The sequence below is a fragment of the Amblyraja radiata genome, chromosome 2 (assembly GCF_010909765.2).
Source record: "Amblyraja radiata isolate CabotCenter1 chromosome 2, sAmbRad1.1.pri, whole genome shotgun sequence".
NCBI classification, from domain to species: Eukaryota; Metazoa; Chordata; class Chondrichthyes; order Rajiformes; family Rajidae; genus Amblyraja; species Amblyraja radiata.
In genome coordinates, this window is record NC_045957.1 from 81269148 (window position 1) to 81285355 (window position 16208).

At 40.5% G+C, this 16208-nt stretch overlaps 1 protein-coding gene across 5 annotated transcripts in view; it reads left to right on the forward strand.

Moving 5' to 3' along the window:
* The window catches only part of LOC116990944 (cadherin-18-like), a 794245-nt gene that overhangs the window by 758086 nt on the left and 19951 nt on the right, over positions 1–16208 (forward strand). For all 5 annotated transcript variants that reach the window (XM_033049123.1, XM_033049131.1, XM_033049142.1 and 2 more), the window contains 3 exons: positions 5936–6072; positions 8424–8545; positions 9012–9129. In XM_033049123.1, the coding sequence (XP_032905014.1) occupies positions 5936–6072; positions 8424–8545; positions 9012–9129 (377 nt within the window). The remainder of the gene's footprint in view (positions 1–5935; positions 6073–8423; positions 8546–9011; positions 9130–16208) is intronic.

The following is a 16208-nucleotide window of genomic DNA, read 5'->3' on the forward strand; positions in this document are numbered from 1 at the left end:
GACGAAATAATGAGTTTTGCAGAAATAGCCCATATTAAGAAGTCGATATTTTTTTAATTTGAACCATGTTTGAAGTTTGCATCAGAGAAGGTGTTGCAGCAGTCACAAAATAAACACAATATACTATATAGTGTCTGGTGGTTGAATGAAGGTTTGTAAATTTCCAACCCTCTGAAAAGACTCAGCAGTTTTCATGTTTAAACACAGAAGGGGGGTTGATATATATAAATAATTCAGCTTTGGCTTTCAACCAAAAATGATTTTTTTAAAACCCAATGTTAAAGGATTATATTCTCTCTCATTGCAGATTTTTTTTAAATGGTATATGGAATGATGCTAAATCCACAACACATTCATCAATTTTTGTTGTAATCTTTAATTAAGGACATATATGTAATTGGATTGAAAGGTGCAATTAAAATGGTATAAACCATTTCACCCTGGTGCTGAAGATTGATTATAGGCAGGTCAATTTTTATTTGAGTGCTAACAGAAGACATCCAGGTATACTAAACCTAAAGGAGAAGACGCGCAGTGCAAAGGGTACTGGCAGGATAGTTGTTAAGCGCAAAAGAAATACAATGTTGTGAATACTCTTTTGAAGTGCTAGCCTCCCTGTTGCTGAAGGAAAAGAATGTTGCCTCTATAACCAACCTGAGATTATTTAATGCATGCAGAATGAGGAAAGGTATTCTACACTCCTGTACTGATTCATCCCTCATATTTGACTAAGCCATTAAAAAATATAAATTGAAAAATAAAGACAAAGACTGAAAAAATCTGGGCAACTCTATAACGGCAGGAGGACTATTTAATTATGTAATTTGCTACTTTAAGCTATTAGCAATTTCATCTTCACTGCATATCTCATCAAACTAGCAAAAATAATGACTTCCCCTTTGATGACCGATTTAATTAGGGTTTACAATGCATTTTTTATTCAGTTTTGATTCAGTGTTATGTCAAAATTGAGTTATATTGCCTGTGGGTTAAAAGTTCGAAAAGGGTCCTAAACTTCTGTTTTGCATTTATTTGCTTAGGTATTGAGCATCATAGGATCATAAAGTCATACAACACAGAAGCAATTCCTTCGGCCCGCCCATCTATGCTAACAATCAAATTCCCATCTATACTAATCTCCTTAACCAGTACTCACCTTCCATGCCTTGCCAGTTCAAATTGTCACCCAGACATGTTGCCAGAGTCTTTGCTTCCACTGCATTTCTAACTCCAGTATGAATTGTACTTTTAAATTGTTAGATTTTAGAATGGGGTGCACCTTGGCAGAGAACAACCTTGCTTCTGAGTCAGAATAATGGTTAGTTTAGTTTAGTTTAGAGATACAGCACGGAAACAGGCCCTTCATCCCACCGAGTCGACACCGATCAGCGATCCCCACATATTAACACTATCCTACACACACTAGGGACAATTTCACATTGTATACAATTATACCAAACCAATTAACCTACAAAACTGTTCGTCTTTGGAATGTTAGAGGAAACCAAAGATCTTGGAGAAAACCCAGGCAGGTCATGGGGAGAACGTACATACTTAATACACACAGCACCCGTAGTCAGGATCGACCCCCATATCTCTGGCGTTGTATGGCCATAGCTCTACTGTTATGCCACCGTGCCCCCCGGTGTAGGTTAAGGATGTTTAATTGTCATATGTTGTGAAATGGAACAATTAAATTCTTACTTACAAGAACATAATAAATAAAGAAATACGAAGATCAATAAATAAATAAATATAATACAATGCAAAATAAAAAGTCCCTAGCGCAACCAAGACAGTTCAGATTTTAGTTTGAGTTCGTAGTCTTCAATAGCCTGAGGATTGTTGGGAAGGAGTTGTTTCTCAACCTGGATGTCACCGTTTTCACACTCCTGCACCTTTTTCCTGATGGCAAGATTCTCCGAAATGAAATTATATTCACCAATTGAAGCTTTAGATACGTCTAAAGAATTACTCTTGACAGTTTTGCACTTAGTATAAAAATTCAACCTATATTTACTTCTAGCAATATATCTCAGAAATTGATCTCTCCAGTAACAATATAATAAGACCAGAGATCTTTACACTACAAAATCATTGTCCACCATCAGGCACTCAAACAGTTAATTTACACGTGATAATATAAATTCTTGCCACAGTGTATTAGGCTATGTTATTCCTTATAAGAATCGCAGAGAAAAAAAATTAAAGGCACAGGGCCAATGTGCTGGAATACATTAAAAGTTCATTGTAGAGGTAAGATTTTTCCCCAAAACTTTAGTTTAGTTTAGTGTACTGTCACATGTACTGAGGTACATTGTAAAGCTTTATTGTTACATGGTATCCAGTCAGCAGAAAGACTACATGATTACAATCAAGTTGTCCACAGTGTACAGGTACAGGATAAAGGGAATAACATTAATGCAAGATAAAGCCAAGTAAAGTCCACTTGCTGTGGCAGTGTGAGGTGTGGATGGAGTTAATGGAAATTAATTGGTTTGCGTGATGGTCTGGGCTGCATCCACAATTCTCGACAAATTCTTGCGGTCTTGGATGGAGTTGTTCCTAAACCATGCTGTGATATAACCCAGATAAAATGGTTTCTATGCTGCATCTGAAGATGTTGGTAAGTGCTGTTAGAGACATGCTGAACTTCCTAAGCCTTTTAAGAAAGTAGAGTCAGTGCTTTCTTGGCCATTGCATCAATATGGCTAGTCCAGGGGAAGTTGCTGGTGATATTTACTCCCAAGAACTTGAAAGTTTCAACCATCTCTACTTTGGTGCCATGAATATATACAGCTTTACTTCCTGAAGTAGATCACTATATCTTTTCTCTTGCTGACATTGAGAGAAAGGTTGTAGTCTTGACACCAGGTTTCGAGGTTCTCAATCTCTTTCCTGTACTCTGTCTTGTTATTAATTGATATCCAGCCCACTACAGTGGTATTGTCTATGAATTTGTAAATTCAGTTGGATTTGTACGTGGCTGCACAGTCATGGGTGTACAAGGAATAAAGAAGGGGACTGAGAACACATATCTGTGGAGCACCAGTGTTGCAGATTATCATAGAGGATGATTTGTCCCCTTTCCTCACTGATTGTGGTCTGTTGGTCAGGAAGTCAAGGATCCAGTTGCAGAGATGAGTGCTGACCAGGTTCCACAAGGCCTACATTCAGCCCAATCCCCTATTTGAACCAAACAAAGTAGGTTGATGCTTAACAAACTACCCCACCCCTATAAATATGCTGGCAAAGATATATGTTCAAGGTCAAAAACTACAAGAAAGCAATGCAAAGGATACAGAAAATATTCAAAGATAAAGATTTAGTTCTCATTGTAATGCTGTTCTGGTATCAGATGTTGGTACATTTCTTTTTTTTTTTTAAGAGTACTGCATGTATTTCCTCTTTAAGACTGAGTAAATTTCTCATTCTGAATGTGCAGTCCTTATGTGTGGCCTATAAAAGGCTGACATTTGTTCCACATCATGTATCAGTAAGCTCGGCTAATTAATCAATTGCACCACAGGTTTACCAGTTGTAATTTATGCTCATTATCTGAGATTAACAAAAGAGGAAACATTTAGCAGGTCAGCAACATCACTGGAGAGTGAAACAGAGTGAAACAGACGTGTGAGCAAGATCTCATTCGATCAGAAAAACCTTTGAAATGTAACATTTTAACTAAGTACAGAGGCTGAGGAAGGACATTCAGAAAGTAAAAAAACCCAGATAATATAGGAGGCTGAGGATAGAGAAGTCAAAGAGAGAATGATGAGGAGAAGTAAAATGTCAAAATATTCTGTAATCATGCTTCTGTAAATAGCTCATTCTAAGCTTCACCCCAGTCTAGTTTCAGTCAAAAATCACTCAAGCACTTGCACATCTAAACTTTATTTTGGAAAAACACAATAACAGTTCCCCCTACTATACCTAACCACCGTCGGTTCGATCATTGTACCTGCCTGGCCAAGCCCTCTTCGCCTCGTTCAAGCAGAGACACTGCAGAAGGTCATGCAGTCCCAAGCGTTCTCCCAGAAGATCGACACAGGACCTTGTGGGAGCGGCCTTTTATAGGTGGCCGAACCACATGGGTCTCTATACATAGGGACCGAACCACATGGATCTCTATATAGCCCAATAACAGATATCGATTAACACAGTACATGATAGACATTTCCCCAACCCAATAATACAGGGACCAATACAATGTATCTGACAAAGTTTCTAGATGCAACTTAACAGAGATGAATGGTGCAACATGTGCCTTGATAGTCAGGAAACCCAGACAAGGCTCAACACTTAATCCAATCAACGTCTAACAAAGTAAAGCTTTGCAACAATATTTACAATGTGTATGTCTGGTTTGCATTCATCCAATCCGTTTCATGCAATTTACACCTAATTGTCAGAATCTGCAGATGCTCCATTCTCTTCCTGCAGCATTTATCTAAGCTCTAGACAAACTGTCACCATTTCCGGTTGCATCACCATTTTGCAGCTTGTCCCATTTCAGCAGAAGGCACATTTAAATTGACCAAATGGCCTAGCAGCACATAAGCCTTTACTCAATTTTAGTGTCCTGGCCTCTCCAATTTGGCCAGAATTAACACTTCCATATCCTGCAACCATTCGTGCTGCTTCAATGAAGTTCAACAGCAACTGAATACACAATACTTCAGTTTGTGACGAAGTGTTTCCAAACCCTATCACTGGAAGTAGAATCTCTCCAAACTCTTAAGTACATCGAGTCGTTATACTCTTAAGAACAAAGATAATAGCATGTGATTCGGTACAATTTCAATAGCTCTTGAGGACCTCCTGCAGGGGGGCAATAGTATGTGTACTTTGCAGACAGTGCTGTTTGTTCACAAAGCTGTCCTTTTAAATTTAAAACGGATTACTGCATGCGATTGACTGTGTGGTCATTAAATAATCTAATCTAATCTAATATCATTTGTATTATTGCTTATCACATAACTCTATAACTCCTCAATAATCTCTAACTCCATTGACTCATGCATCATCTCTTTTCAGCCATTGACCTCAAAGGTCAACCACCAATCTCTTTCATCCCCCCAACCACCAAAGCCATCTAATAGCAGATCCTGTTCTCTTGCCCACTATCAAGTCTACCTGCCTACTGATCCCACAGATACATAATTCCTTGCCACCCTTCTACTTAACAACGGGACACGTACTTGAATTTTTTTGCACAAAATGGAACTCTCCTTGGTATCACATATTTCCTTTGGCTTGTTGCTCTATTGCATTTGCAGGCCAGGCCCATGCACAAAGCATTTGGTCACAAACAGCAAAACAGATCTATAACCTTGCTTTTGCTGGAATATGCTGCAAGAGACAAATTTGTTTTCTACAATTATGATTATACTTATATCTGAATTAATTGGTTGTAAAGTTTTGTGGGATGGCTTGAAGTTAGAGAAGGGTAATATAATTTCCAGTTTTTTTACATCCTAACCTTGATTTTTTTTGGGTAATTTATTGCTACCATTTCCAATATATCACATATATTGTGTAGGAAGGAACTGCAGATGCTGGTTTATTCCGAAGACATACATTAAATGCTGGAATAACTCAGCGGGACAGGCAGCTTTTCTGGATAGAAGGAACGGGTCTGAGATGTGTCTCGATGCTCCATTCCTTCTATCCAGAGGTGCTTCCTGTCCCGCTCAGTTACTCCAGCATTTTGTGCCTATCACATATATTGTTCAGGTAAATGAGAGCCTATTTTCAGTACAAAACAGCTCTTAAACAATAAACCACTCATCGTGAGTCTGATAGTCTGATTAAATAGGAAGATGTGAACAGTATGTTTTTGTGAAATAAATAAGTCGTAAATTTTAAGTTGAAATTCATTTATTATTTGGTCTTATTGTGAATCTTACAGTATTTTTAAATTACTTCCTGTTAGGTACTTCATTGAACATGCTGAGGAAGCAGAGGGGTATTTCAGCATTGATCCTAACAGTGGGGTTATTAAGACCACAAAGGAACTTGATAGAGAAGACGCACTTTGCCACAATATGACAGTCATTGCATCAGAACATGGTAAGTATGTGCATGAATGTGTTTTACTACTTTAAATACAGAAAGCTCTCGCTATACAAGACCACATGGAAGGAGATGGTGTCCGTTATTACCAATTGTCCGTTATAACCGAATAAGTAGGTTAATATGTACAGTACTATTGGAAAAACAGCCAATAAACATCACTGAACAATAAACATTAAAGGACACAAATACTCAATACCTTGGGAAGGCACCATGGTAGAGTTGCTCCCTTACAGCACCAAAGACCCAAGTTTGATCCAGACCTCAGGTGCTCCTCATGGCAGCGTGGGTTTCATTCGGGTGCTCTGATTTCCTACCGCGTTGTAGAGGCATGCAGAGGTTTGTGGTTTGGTTGGCTTCTGTGCATTGTGTGAGTCACTGGTGGAGAAGCTGCCTCAGCTTCTGTGTGATGTGTGAGTCACTGGCAGAGACGCTGCCTCATGGCACCGGAGGCCCGGATTTGATACACGTGGGATTTCTCTGGGTGTTCCAGTACACTAGCTTTATCTTACACACTATGAGTTGTCGCTGGTGTGTGAGGTTGACCTGGTGAGCCAGGGTTCCCAGGGGCGGGGCGCAGGGGCGGTGAGTGGGCAGGGGCGCCGGGGAACCTGGGGTTTGGGGTCTGGGGTCACTCCAGGTCTCTTGCTCGGTAGGCCTTCCATTAGTTCGTGGAGCCCAGTAATGCCATTGGCCTGCAAGTCTTTACGCGGGGGGGGGGGGGGGGGGGGGGGGAGGGAGTGTCTGGGTGAATCCCACGCTGTGACAATGTCTTTTTTTGGCAATGCGGGAGGAAAGATAGAACTGCTGCTGTAGTTCTATCCCACACACTGTGAATTGTCCCTGGTGTGTAGAATAGAACTAATGTACAGCGGAGTGCTGATCAACACAGGCTCAGTGTTTTCCATGCTTTATCTTTAAATTAAACCAAGCTAAAATAGTTCAAAAACACTATTCAACTGAGCAATTCTCCAAAGTATTCAAAAAGTTTTCATTAGTACAATAGTCAGGACAGTAGAAGACAGAGCATCATCAATATACAGTATGTGTATCTCTAAAACTAAACTAAACTCCATTCACTTAGTGGTCATTCCATGAAATAACTAATATGGTCTACAACAGATTTGGTCTGCTATAACCAAAATCCATTAGAAAGAGAAAAGTAGTAAACACTGCCCAGTCCATCTTCGGCTCTGACCTCCCTTCCATCGAGGGGATTTATCGCAGTCGCTGCCTCAAAAAGGCTGGCAGTATCATCAAAGACCCACACCATCCTGGCCACACACTCATCTCTCTGCTACCTTCAGGTAGAAGGTACAGAAGACTGAAGACTGCAACAACCAGGTTCAGGAATAGTTACTTTCCCACAGCCATCAGGCTATTAAACCTGGCTCGGACAAAATTTTGATTATTAATAACCAATTATCTGTTATTTGAACTTTATCATTTTATTTATTCATGTGTGTATATATTTATATTATAGTATATGGACACATTGATCTGTTTTGTAGTAAATGCCTACTATGTTCTGTGTGCTGAAGCAAAGCAAGAATTTCATTGTCCTATCAGGGACACATGACAATAAACTCACTTGAACTTGAACTTGAACTTGAATTTAAAATTAGGATTACTGTAATTCCAAAACCTTTCAAATTGCTCAGGCATCCTTAAATGGCATCCATTTAGTCATGTGGCCCTGCAAATAGGTTGGCCTGTTGCAAGCACTTCCATTTGAATATGAATATTGTTGTATACAGTAACATGAAATTCAACTTTTTTATATTCTCTGATTTATTTTAAGATATCAAAAATATTGGTGATAATTTCAGTTTAACTTAGTTGCTGTGAAATTGAAGGAATTAGATCTACTAATTTTAGCACCCCCTCTAATTTGATTTATCAGCTTAATATACACCATTGAAATACATTTATCAACAAAATAAACACATGGTCCATTTCAGTTCTTTCATATGGGAAATAAATTTGTGTTTCATAATGCTCATAAAAAGAGAAAAATATTAAACATGAAATTCAGTTGGACTTAGCATTCCTTTATAACATATAAAGCTATTAATTAAAATGTTGGAAATATATTTAAAAGCCATGGTCAATATCTCTTGAATCTGCAGTTGGTAGTTACCATGAACTTTGACTAGATATTTTCAAAATAGCACAATTCCCATGTTAATCTATATTGGGGGCAATTCAAATTCTCCTTTGAAAGTTTGTCATATTGCCCCCCTATTTAAGATCATATTAATGTTATTATTGCACTCTGTATGTAACCTTGCAGTCATTTTGATATGTAAATTAAGACTATATGTAATTTTCTTTTATTTATTTCATAGACAGCCCATCTCAGATTACTCAAGTTCCAGTTACTATTCAAGTTCTTGATTTCAACGATAATGCTCCAGAGATTGTGAAAGATTATGACACAATCCTTTGTGAAAATGCCAAACCTGGTCAGGTATGCCAGAAATATTTTCATTTGCAATAATTGTCATAGATCAATGATATTATGATTTATGATATGGAAAGTGGGAAACAGCTCGATCATGTGAATATATTAAATATTATCGGCTAGAACGCCATCCCTGGTCAGTAGCACTAATCGTCTCAGTAATGATTACGGATTTTCTGTTCCGCTTCTGAAATAGCTAAAATATCCCAGTGGCTTCAGCAGAACTACATTTTGTAAGCAGTGTTTAAAGCAATCTATCATAAATGAAATTTTCAGGAGGAATCTCAAAATGCGTTTTGTGCCTTGTGTAGTTTTCAAATTAGGTGTAAAAATAACATGCTTCAGTTTTCTGAAACAAATCATGTAATATTTTTTTGTAAAATCATATAAGGAAGAACGTATCAGGCGTATCAAAATTCACATTAAGCACAAGTCAGATTCACAGAATTTATGTATTTTTTGCCTTTTCTAGGTTATCGAGACAGTAAGTGCTACAGACAAGGACGACTTTGCAAATGGACCACAATTTCACTTCTCCCTTGTTGATACCTTCCCGCCAAACCCAAATTTTACTCTGCGGGATAACCAAGGTGATTATCCATATTCAAAATATATGTGACGTGAAAATACTTGTAGAAAAGTGTTCCGATAAAACGTTCTGAACTGAATTGCTACTCTGCTCGCTAGGTTGCACTCTGCCGATCTTAAAAACAGGATGGTTTAAGTTGTGCAAACACACATAGTCACTGTCCTAAAAATTTGAAATACAAACAGAACTTGGCAACATACTCAGCAGGTCAGTTCATATTTGAGAAGGAAGAACCAGTATTAATACAACTTGGCAATAAACATTCTGTCAGGATGGGCAATAGTAAAAACAATATGGAGGAAGTTGGGGATGGGAGCATAGGGTTGGAGAACAAATTAGAAAGCTTATGTGTAGGGATGAACTGCAGATGCTGGTTTAAACCGAAGATAGACACAAAATGCTGGAGTAACTCAGCCGGACAGGCAGCTTCTCTAGAGAGGAGTAATGGGTGACATTTCAGGTTGAGACCCTTCTTCAGACTGGGCGTTTCGGGTTGAGACCCTTCTTTTCTCCAGAGAAGCTGCCTGTCGCGCTGAGTTAATCTGACATTTTGTGTTTATCTTAGAAATCCTATGATGGAAAGGAAAAGGGAAAAGAAAGAATGACAAAGAGAGTGATTATGCAAAATGACTGACGATGATAATAGGACAAGAAACAGAAAGTCATACATCTGACATGTTAACTCTTTTTCTTTCTCTACAAATGCTGAATATTTCCAACACTTTTTATTATATTCCAGCTTTCAGCATTTGGAGCTGTTTTAACTTTTTGAACAAACATTGTATCTGCAGGACATATTAATTGGAACAGCAGAAATATTATTTGAAATCTTTTTGCAAAATCGATTTGAGGGGATGTGAGGACAGTTTTGGGGAGAGAGTTTTGATTGAAGTTCAGGCTTTTCAATGGTTGAGCAGGCTTGTTGGGGAAATGCCCACATTCCTGCTCCTCTATTTAATGTTCTTGAGGGTTTTTTTAATGCTTATTTTCCAAGTATTAATGCAGGAGATTTTACTTTGATCTAGTGAACGTATGTTCTTCATTGTGGAACCCTTCAATGTCCTGCCTACTTACAGTTTCAAGATTGTATCTCTTTCTCTTCCATTTTAATTGCCTCTCTAACTTCTGCAATGGGTGACAGGTAACATGAGGCCCCTACTGTTAAATTGGTGTTCATGTAGTTGCTCGTTGTTTCTGCAGTCTGTCATTGACATCCAGAAGGCATGACAGAAACATAAAGTTACATTTCAAAACTGATCAAAGCAATTGGAAATCATAACTCTGGCATTTGAAGTTAGTTCATAAGCTAATTAGGAACGTAAAGTTACGCAAACAATTTAGAAATCAGTAAATTCACAGATTAATATGTGAAGAAATAAAGACTGTATACATTTTCAACGTACCGATTTAGCTGAAACTTGCTTATTTTGCTTGGTTAACTGGCTAATTGTAGAAATAGTGATTTATTATTTTGAAGACAAGTTCATGAATTAATTAAACATGCATGTTCTTGTGTTGATAAGGGAATTCATAATTTTCTGGTAATATGCTTTCTGAAAATCATCCATTTAAATTGATTTACCTTTGTATAGGTGATTACATTTGCCACAACTGATGAATTCAAGCAACATAACATTGACACTAGTTCACATTTCACGTATTTTCAAAGAATCAAAGCAACGTCAGTCATAAAGTCTTTGAAGTTAACAGGAATATTAACATATAAATACTTTGTACCTGTGATTTCAATATAGATTGTTACACTATTTATTATGAATATATTATCCACTGCATTACAAAACTGCAATAGAATTTCGTCATGTTTTTATTAAATTATTTTTTAGATGGAAATATTTTAATCTACTTGCACTGTCATATTTATAGATCTGTCAATGCTTGGGAACTGTTCTTTGATTTATAAAAAATATATATATTAAAGTGAATAATCCCTTTGATCCATATTGTGAATGAATAATGGAGTGAATTTAGGAACAATTTGAGCATAAAAATATACTGTAGCAAGTACAGGTGCACAACCTTTTATCCGAAAGCCTTGGGACCAGACACTTTTCGTAATTCAGAATTTGTCGGTCTTCGGAATGGAATTTTTTTAGCGTAGATTTTAATGTCTGGCTCAGTGGTAGAGTGCTCGGCTCATATCCGCAAGGTCGCGAGTTTGCGCCTTGATCCTGGCAGTTACTCGATCGCGAGTTTGAGTCTTCAATGTCGTTTTTTCTTGCAGAATAAATGTTTGTATGAAATGCAGTGTAGGAGAAGTGTACTGACTGTGTGGGCAGAACTTTGGAAGTGATTGCCCACCAGTCTAAAAAGCCGCTGTGGCTCCCTGTCCCTGGGATAGCAGGGGGCGATCAAACAGCACAATACCCCCCTCCCCCTCCAACTCCAGAGGAATCCGCTCCCCGATGGGCCGCTACCAAAGATCATAGAGGAGCTCCTCTATGATCTTTGGCCGCTACGGCGACAAGTGGCAGTTTGCCCACAGCCCGAGCTGCGCCCCCTCATCCGCCACCCCAAGAACAAGACGTACCTTGCACACCATCAGCTTCTGCCCCTACGTGTTCCTCTGGAGTTGGAGCGGGGCTGGGCTGGAGTTGCTGCTGGCTGTGGGTCTCTGGGATCTCCGTGCCTGGGGGTCGGTGGGCGGCGGTGGGAGCTGTGGACCTACGGACCTACCTCCGTGGAGCTAGCCAGCTTCGGAGCGTGGAGAGCTGCGGGGGCGAGCTGCTGCGACCCGACTCCGGTGGATGGTGACACCGGGAGCTCGCGGGTCTCCGGTGGGAGACTGCTTTGCGGGGCACCGGCAGCGGCGACTTCTCCCGCCCGAATTACGGGGTTGAGAGTGACCTGGAGCGGGGCCTTACAACGCCCGGCGCGGCTGTAAATTGCCGTGGACTTGCTAGAGCCCGCCAGGGGCTCCAACATCAAGACCGGGGCAGGGCCCTACATCTCCCGGCGTGGCTTTGAGTGGCCGCTCCCCGATGGGCCCCTACGACGCCCCGAGCTGCGCCCCGTCATCCGCAACCCAGGTTCATCTGTAGTTGGAGTGGGGCTGGGCTGCTGTTGGCTGTGGGTCTCTGGGATCTCCGTGCTTGCGGTGGGCCTGGTGGTCGGTGTCCAATTGGTCCTGAAGTCTCCGGTGACTGGGACAACCTGCTGCAATCCCCGACGTGAAGACAGTGCAAAGCCCCCGCGCCGGTGCAATGGGCGGGGAGCTGGAGAGGAGAGGGGAGGGAAGGGGTCACACACATGGCCGGGAAGCAGAGGGGTGTAGGTGGGGTGATACTGAAGCGAGCGACAATCTGCTGCTGCCTGCCCCGCTGAGTTAAAAAGTTCCCACGCAAGACTCACGAAACACTGTCTACCGTGGGAACTTTTTAACTCAGCGGGCAGGCAGCAGCATATTGTCAATTATTAACCGTCCCGCGCAATATACCCTCATCTTCTCTTTTATGAATGGGGATTTAGTTCCCCTTTCTTCGAGGACCGACCGGAGGTTCCGCTGTCACCTCTGCGGGCCGCCCTCGGTGAACGTTTTCAAGGACCTTTCTTCAAGGACCGAAAAAATGGCCGCTATTCGGAGGTTTTCGTTATTTGGATCTTCGGATAAAAGGTTGTGCACCTGTACATCAAAGATTAGTAACATACTGTATATGTGAAAATGATATGTAAATAATTGTATCAGAGAAATTGGTGGAAGGCAGAGAAGAAGGTTATTCAACCAATCATGACAATGTTGGGAACAAAACACAAGGAAAACATTGGAACTCTGTTTCCAAGCCATAGTCCATTATATATTTTATATCTATTATTGATAAAATTTAATAAACCATTGGGGGTCTTGAGTTAAGTCCCAGATCAGCCATCATCAAGTAGCAGAACAGGCTTGAGGATTATATAGCCACTTCCTGTCCCTATGTTTCTATGATAGGTCATAGAGTAATATAACACAGAAACAGACCTTTCAGCCCACCATGTCCTTGCCACCCCATGTAACTATCCCATTTGCCCATATTAGGTCCATAGAAGGATCTCGACCGTAAACGTCACCCATTCCTTCTCTCCAGAGATGCTGCCTGTCCGGTTGAGTTACTCCAGCATTTTGAGTCTATCGTCTGTGTAAACCATCATCTACAGTTCCTTCCTACACCACAGCTTTCTCTGCTGTGCTAATTCATGATCTTGTCTGGATACTTCTTAAATGTTGTGAACCCTCCACAATGACTTCAGGCACCCCATTTCCAAACTCCAACTGTCGTCTATGAAAAATTCCCCTTCAGATCCTCTTTAAACCACCTACTACTTACCATGAACCTATATTCTCTTGCCATAGGTACCCCCACCAGGGATAAAAAGATTTACAGTGCCCTCCATAATGTTTGGGACAAAGACCCATCATTTATTTATTTGTTTCTGTACTCCACAATTTGAGATTTGTAATAGAAAAAAATCACATGTGGTTAAAGTGCACATTGTCAAATTTTATTAAAGGCCATTTTTATACATTTTGGTTTCACCATGTAGAAATTACAGCTGTGTAGATACATAGTCCCCCCCATCCCCCCATTTCAGGGCACCATAATGTTTGGGACACATGGCTTCACAGGTGTTTGTAATTGATCAGGTGTGTTTAATTGCCTCCTTAATGCAGGTATAAAGGGCCTGTCCCACATAGGCAATTTTTTTGGCGACTGCCGGCGAATGTCACAGTCATAGCAGGTCGCCAAAAAAAACAGCGACTGGACCCCCTCCCACGACAATGTCTATGACAAGCTACGACAACCTACCACCTAGTCGATGTCAAGCTACGGCAAGCTACCGAAAACCGGCGACCCATTAGGACGTCTACTTACGACCACACCTATGACCACATAAGCGACAACCTACGACAACCAAAGTCAACCTACATCCACCCACGACAAGCTACGACAAGCAACGACCCTGTCGGCGACAACTGAAGACAACTGAAGACAATTCATTCGCCGGTACCTGTCGCCGGTTGACGCAGGTAGTCATCAATGGAATTCACTGAAATCAGCACCCGGCAACAACCAACGTGACCTGGCGACAACCTGTGTCATCCTGGCGACAACCTACGACAGCACCTATGACAGGAGAAGAATAAAACTGCTAGAGACATCAGACAAACCTTAGGCTTACCAAAATCAACTGTTTGGAACATCATTAAGAAGAAAGAGAGCACTGATGAGCTTATTATTCGCAAAGGGACTGGCAGGCCAAGGAAGACCTCCACAGCTGATGACAGAGGAATTCTCTCTATAATAAAGAAAAATCCCCAAACACCTGTCCGACAGATCAGAAACACTCTTCAGGAGCCAGGTGTGGATTTGTCAATGAACTCTGTCCGCAGAAGACTTCATGAACTGAAATACAGAGGCTAAACTGCAAGATGCAAACCACTGGTTAGCCGCAAAAAAGGGATGGCCAGGTTTGCCAAGAAGTACTTAAAAGAGCAACCACAGATCTGGAAAAAGATGAGGCAAAGATTAACATATCAGAGTGATGGCAAGAGCAAAGTATGGAGGAGAGAAGGAACTGCCCAAGATCCAAAGCATACCACCTCATCTGTGAAACACGCTGGTGGGTGTGTTATGGCCTGGGCATGTATGGCTGCTGAAGGTACTTGCTCACTTATCTTCATTGATGGTACAACTGCTGATGGCAGTAGCATAATGAATTCCGAAGTGTATTGACACATCCTATCTGCTCAAGTTCAAACAAATGTATCAAAACTCATTGCCCGGCGGTTCTTCTACAGCAAGACAATTATCCCAAACATACTGCTAAAGCAACAAAGGAGTTTTTCAAAGCTAAAAAATGATCAATTATTGAGTGGCCATGTCAATCACCCGATTTGAACCCAATTGAGCATGCCTTTTATATACCAAAGAGAAATCTGAAGGGGACTAGCCCCTAAAACAAGCATAAGCTAAAGATGGCTACAATACAGGCCTGACAGAGCATCACCAGGGAAGACACCCAGCAACTGGTGATGTCCATGAATCGCAGACTTCAAGCAGTCATTGCATGCAAAGGATATGCAACAAAATACTAAACATGACTACTTTCATTTACATGACATTGCTGTGTCCCAAACATTTGGTGCCCTGAAATGGGGGGACTATGTATAAACACTGCTGTAATTTCTACATGGTGAAGCCAAAATGTATAGAAAAAGTCTTTATTAAAATCTGACAATGTGCACTTTAACCACATGTGATTTTTTTAAATATTAGAAATCTCAAATTGTGGAGTACAGAGGCAAATACTACTTTCATTTACATGACATTGCTGTGTCCCAATCATTATCGAGGGCATTGTATACTATCAATCCTAACTTTTCCCCTCATAATTTTGTACTTGTCTGTCTGATCATACCTCAGCTTCCTCAGCTCCAGGGAAAACAAAGCCAATCAATTTAGTATCTCCTTATTACTAAAATACTCCAATCCAGGTGTATTTCCTCCGTACTTAATCCTGCACTCAGTACTCCACATGTGGCCTAACCATTTTTTTAATATGTCACAGCTCTTATATTTGAGATTACAGCCAATGAGGCTAATATTCCTTATGCCTTCTTCATCATCTTGCCCACCTGTGCTCCCTTTTTCAAAGATGTATAGATTTGTACCCCAAGATCCCTCTTTTCATCAACCATTGTTTGTCCACCAGAAGTGCATCACCTAACACTCAGGATTAAATTCCACTTTCCATACGTCCACCAACTTTCCAGCTGATTTATATGCTGCTGTAGACCAAATATCTACAACACCATCCATTTCTGTTTCAACAACAAATTCACTTATCATGCCTGCTACTTTTATATCCAAATCATGAATACTTATCACAAACATCTAAGGTCCCTGAACTAATCCTTGTACACCGCTGGTCATATAATTCAAATCAGAATAGCAACCAGTGAGTCAGATATAATTGGTGGGTTAGTTACTGGAGGGGATTCTGAGGAGCAGGATCTACCAGCATTTGGATGTGCAATGTCTGATTAAAGATAGTCAGCACAAATTTGAGTGTTGGGAATCA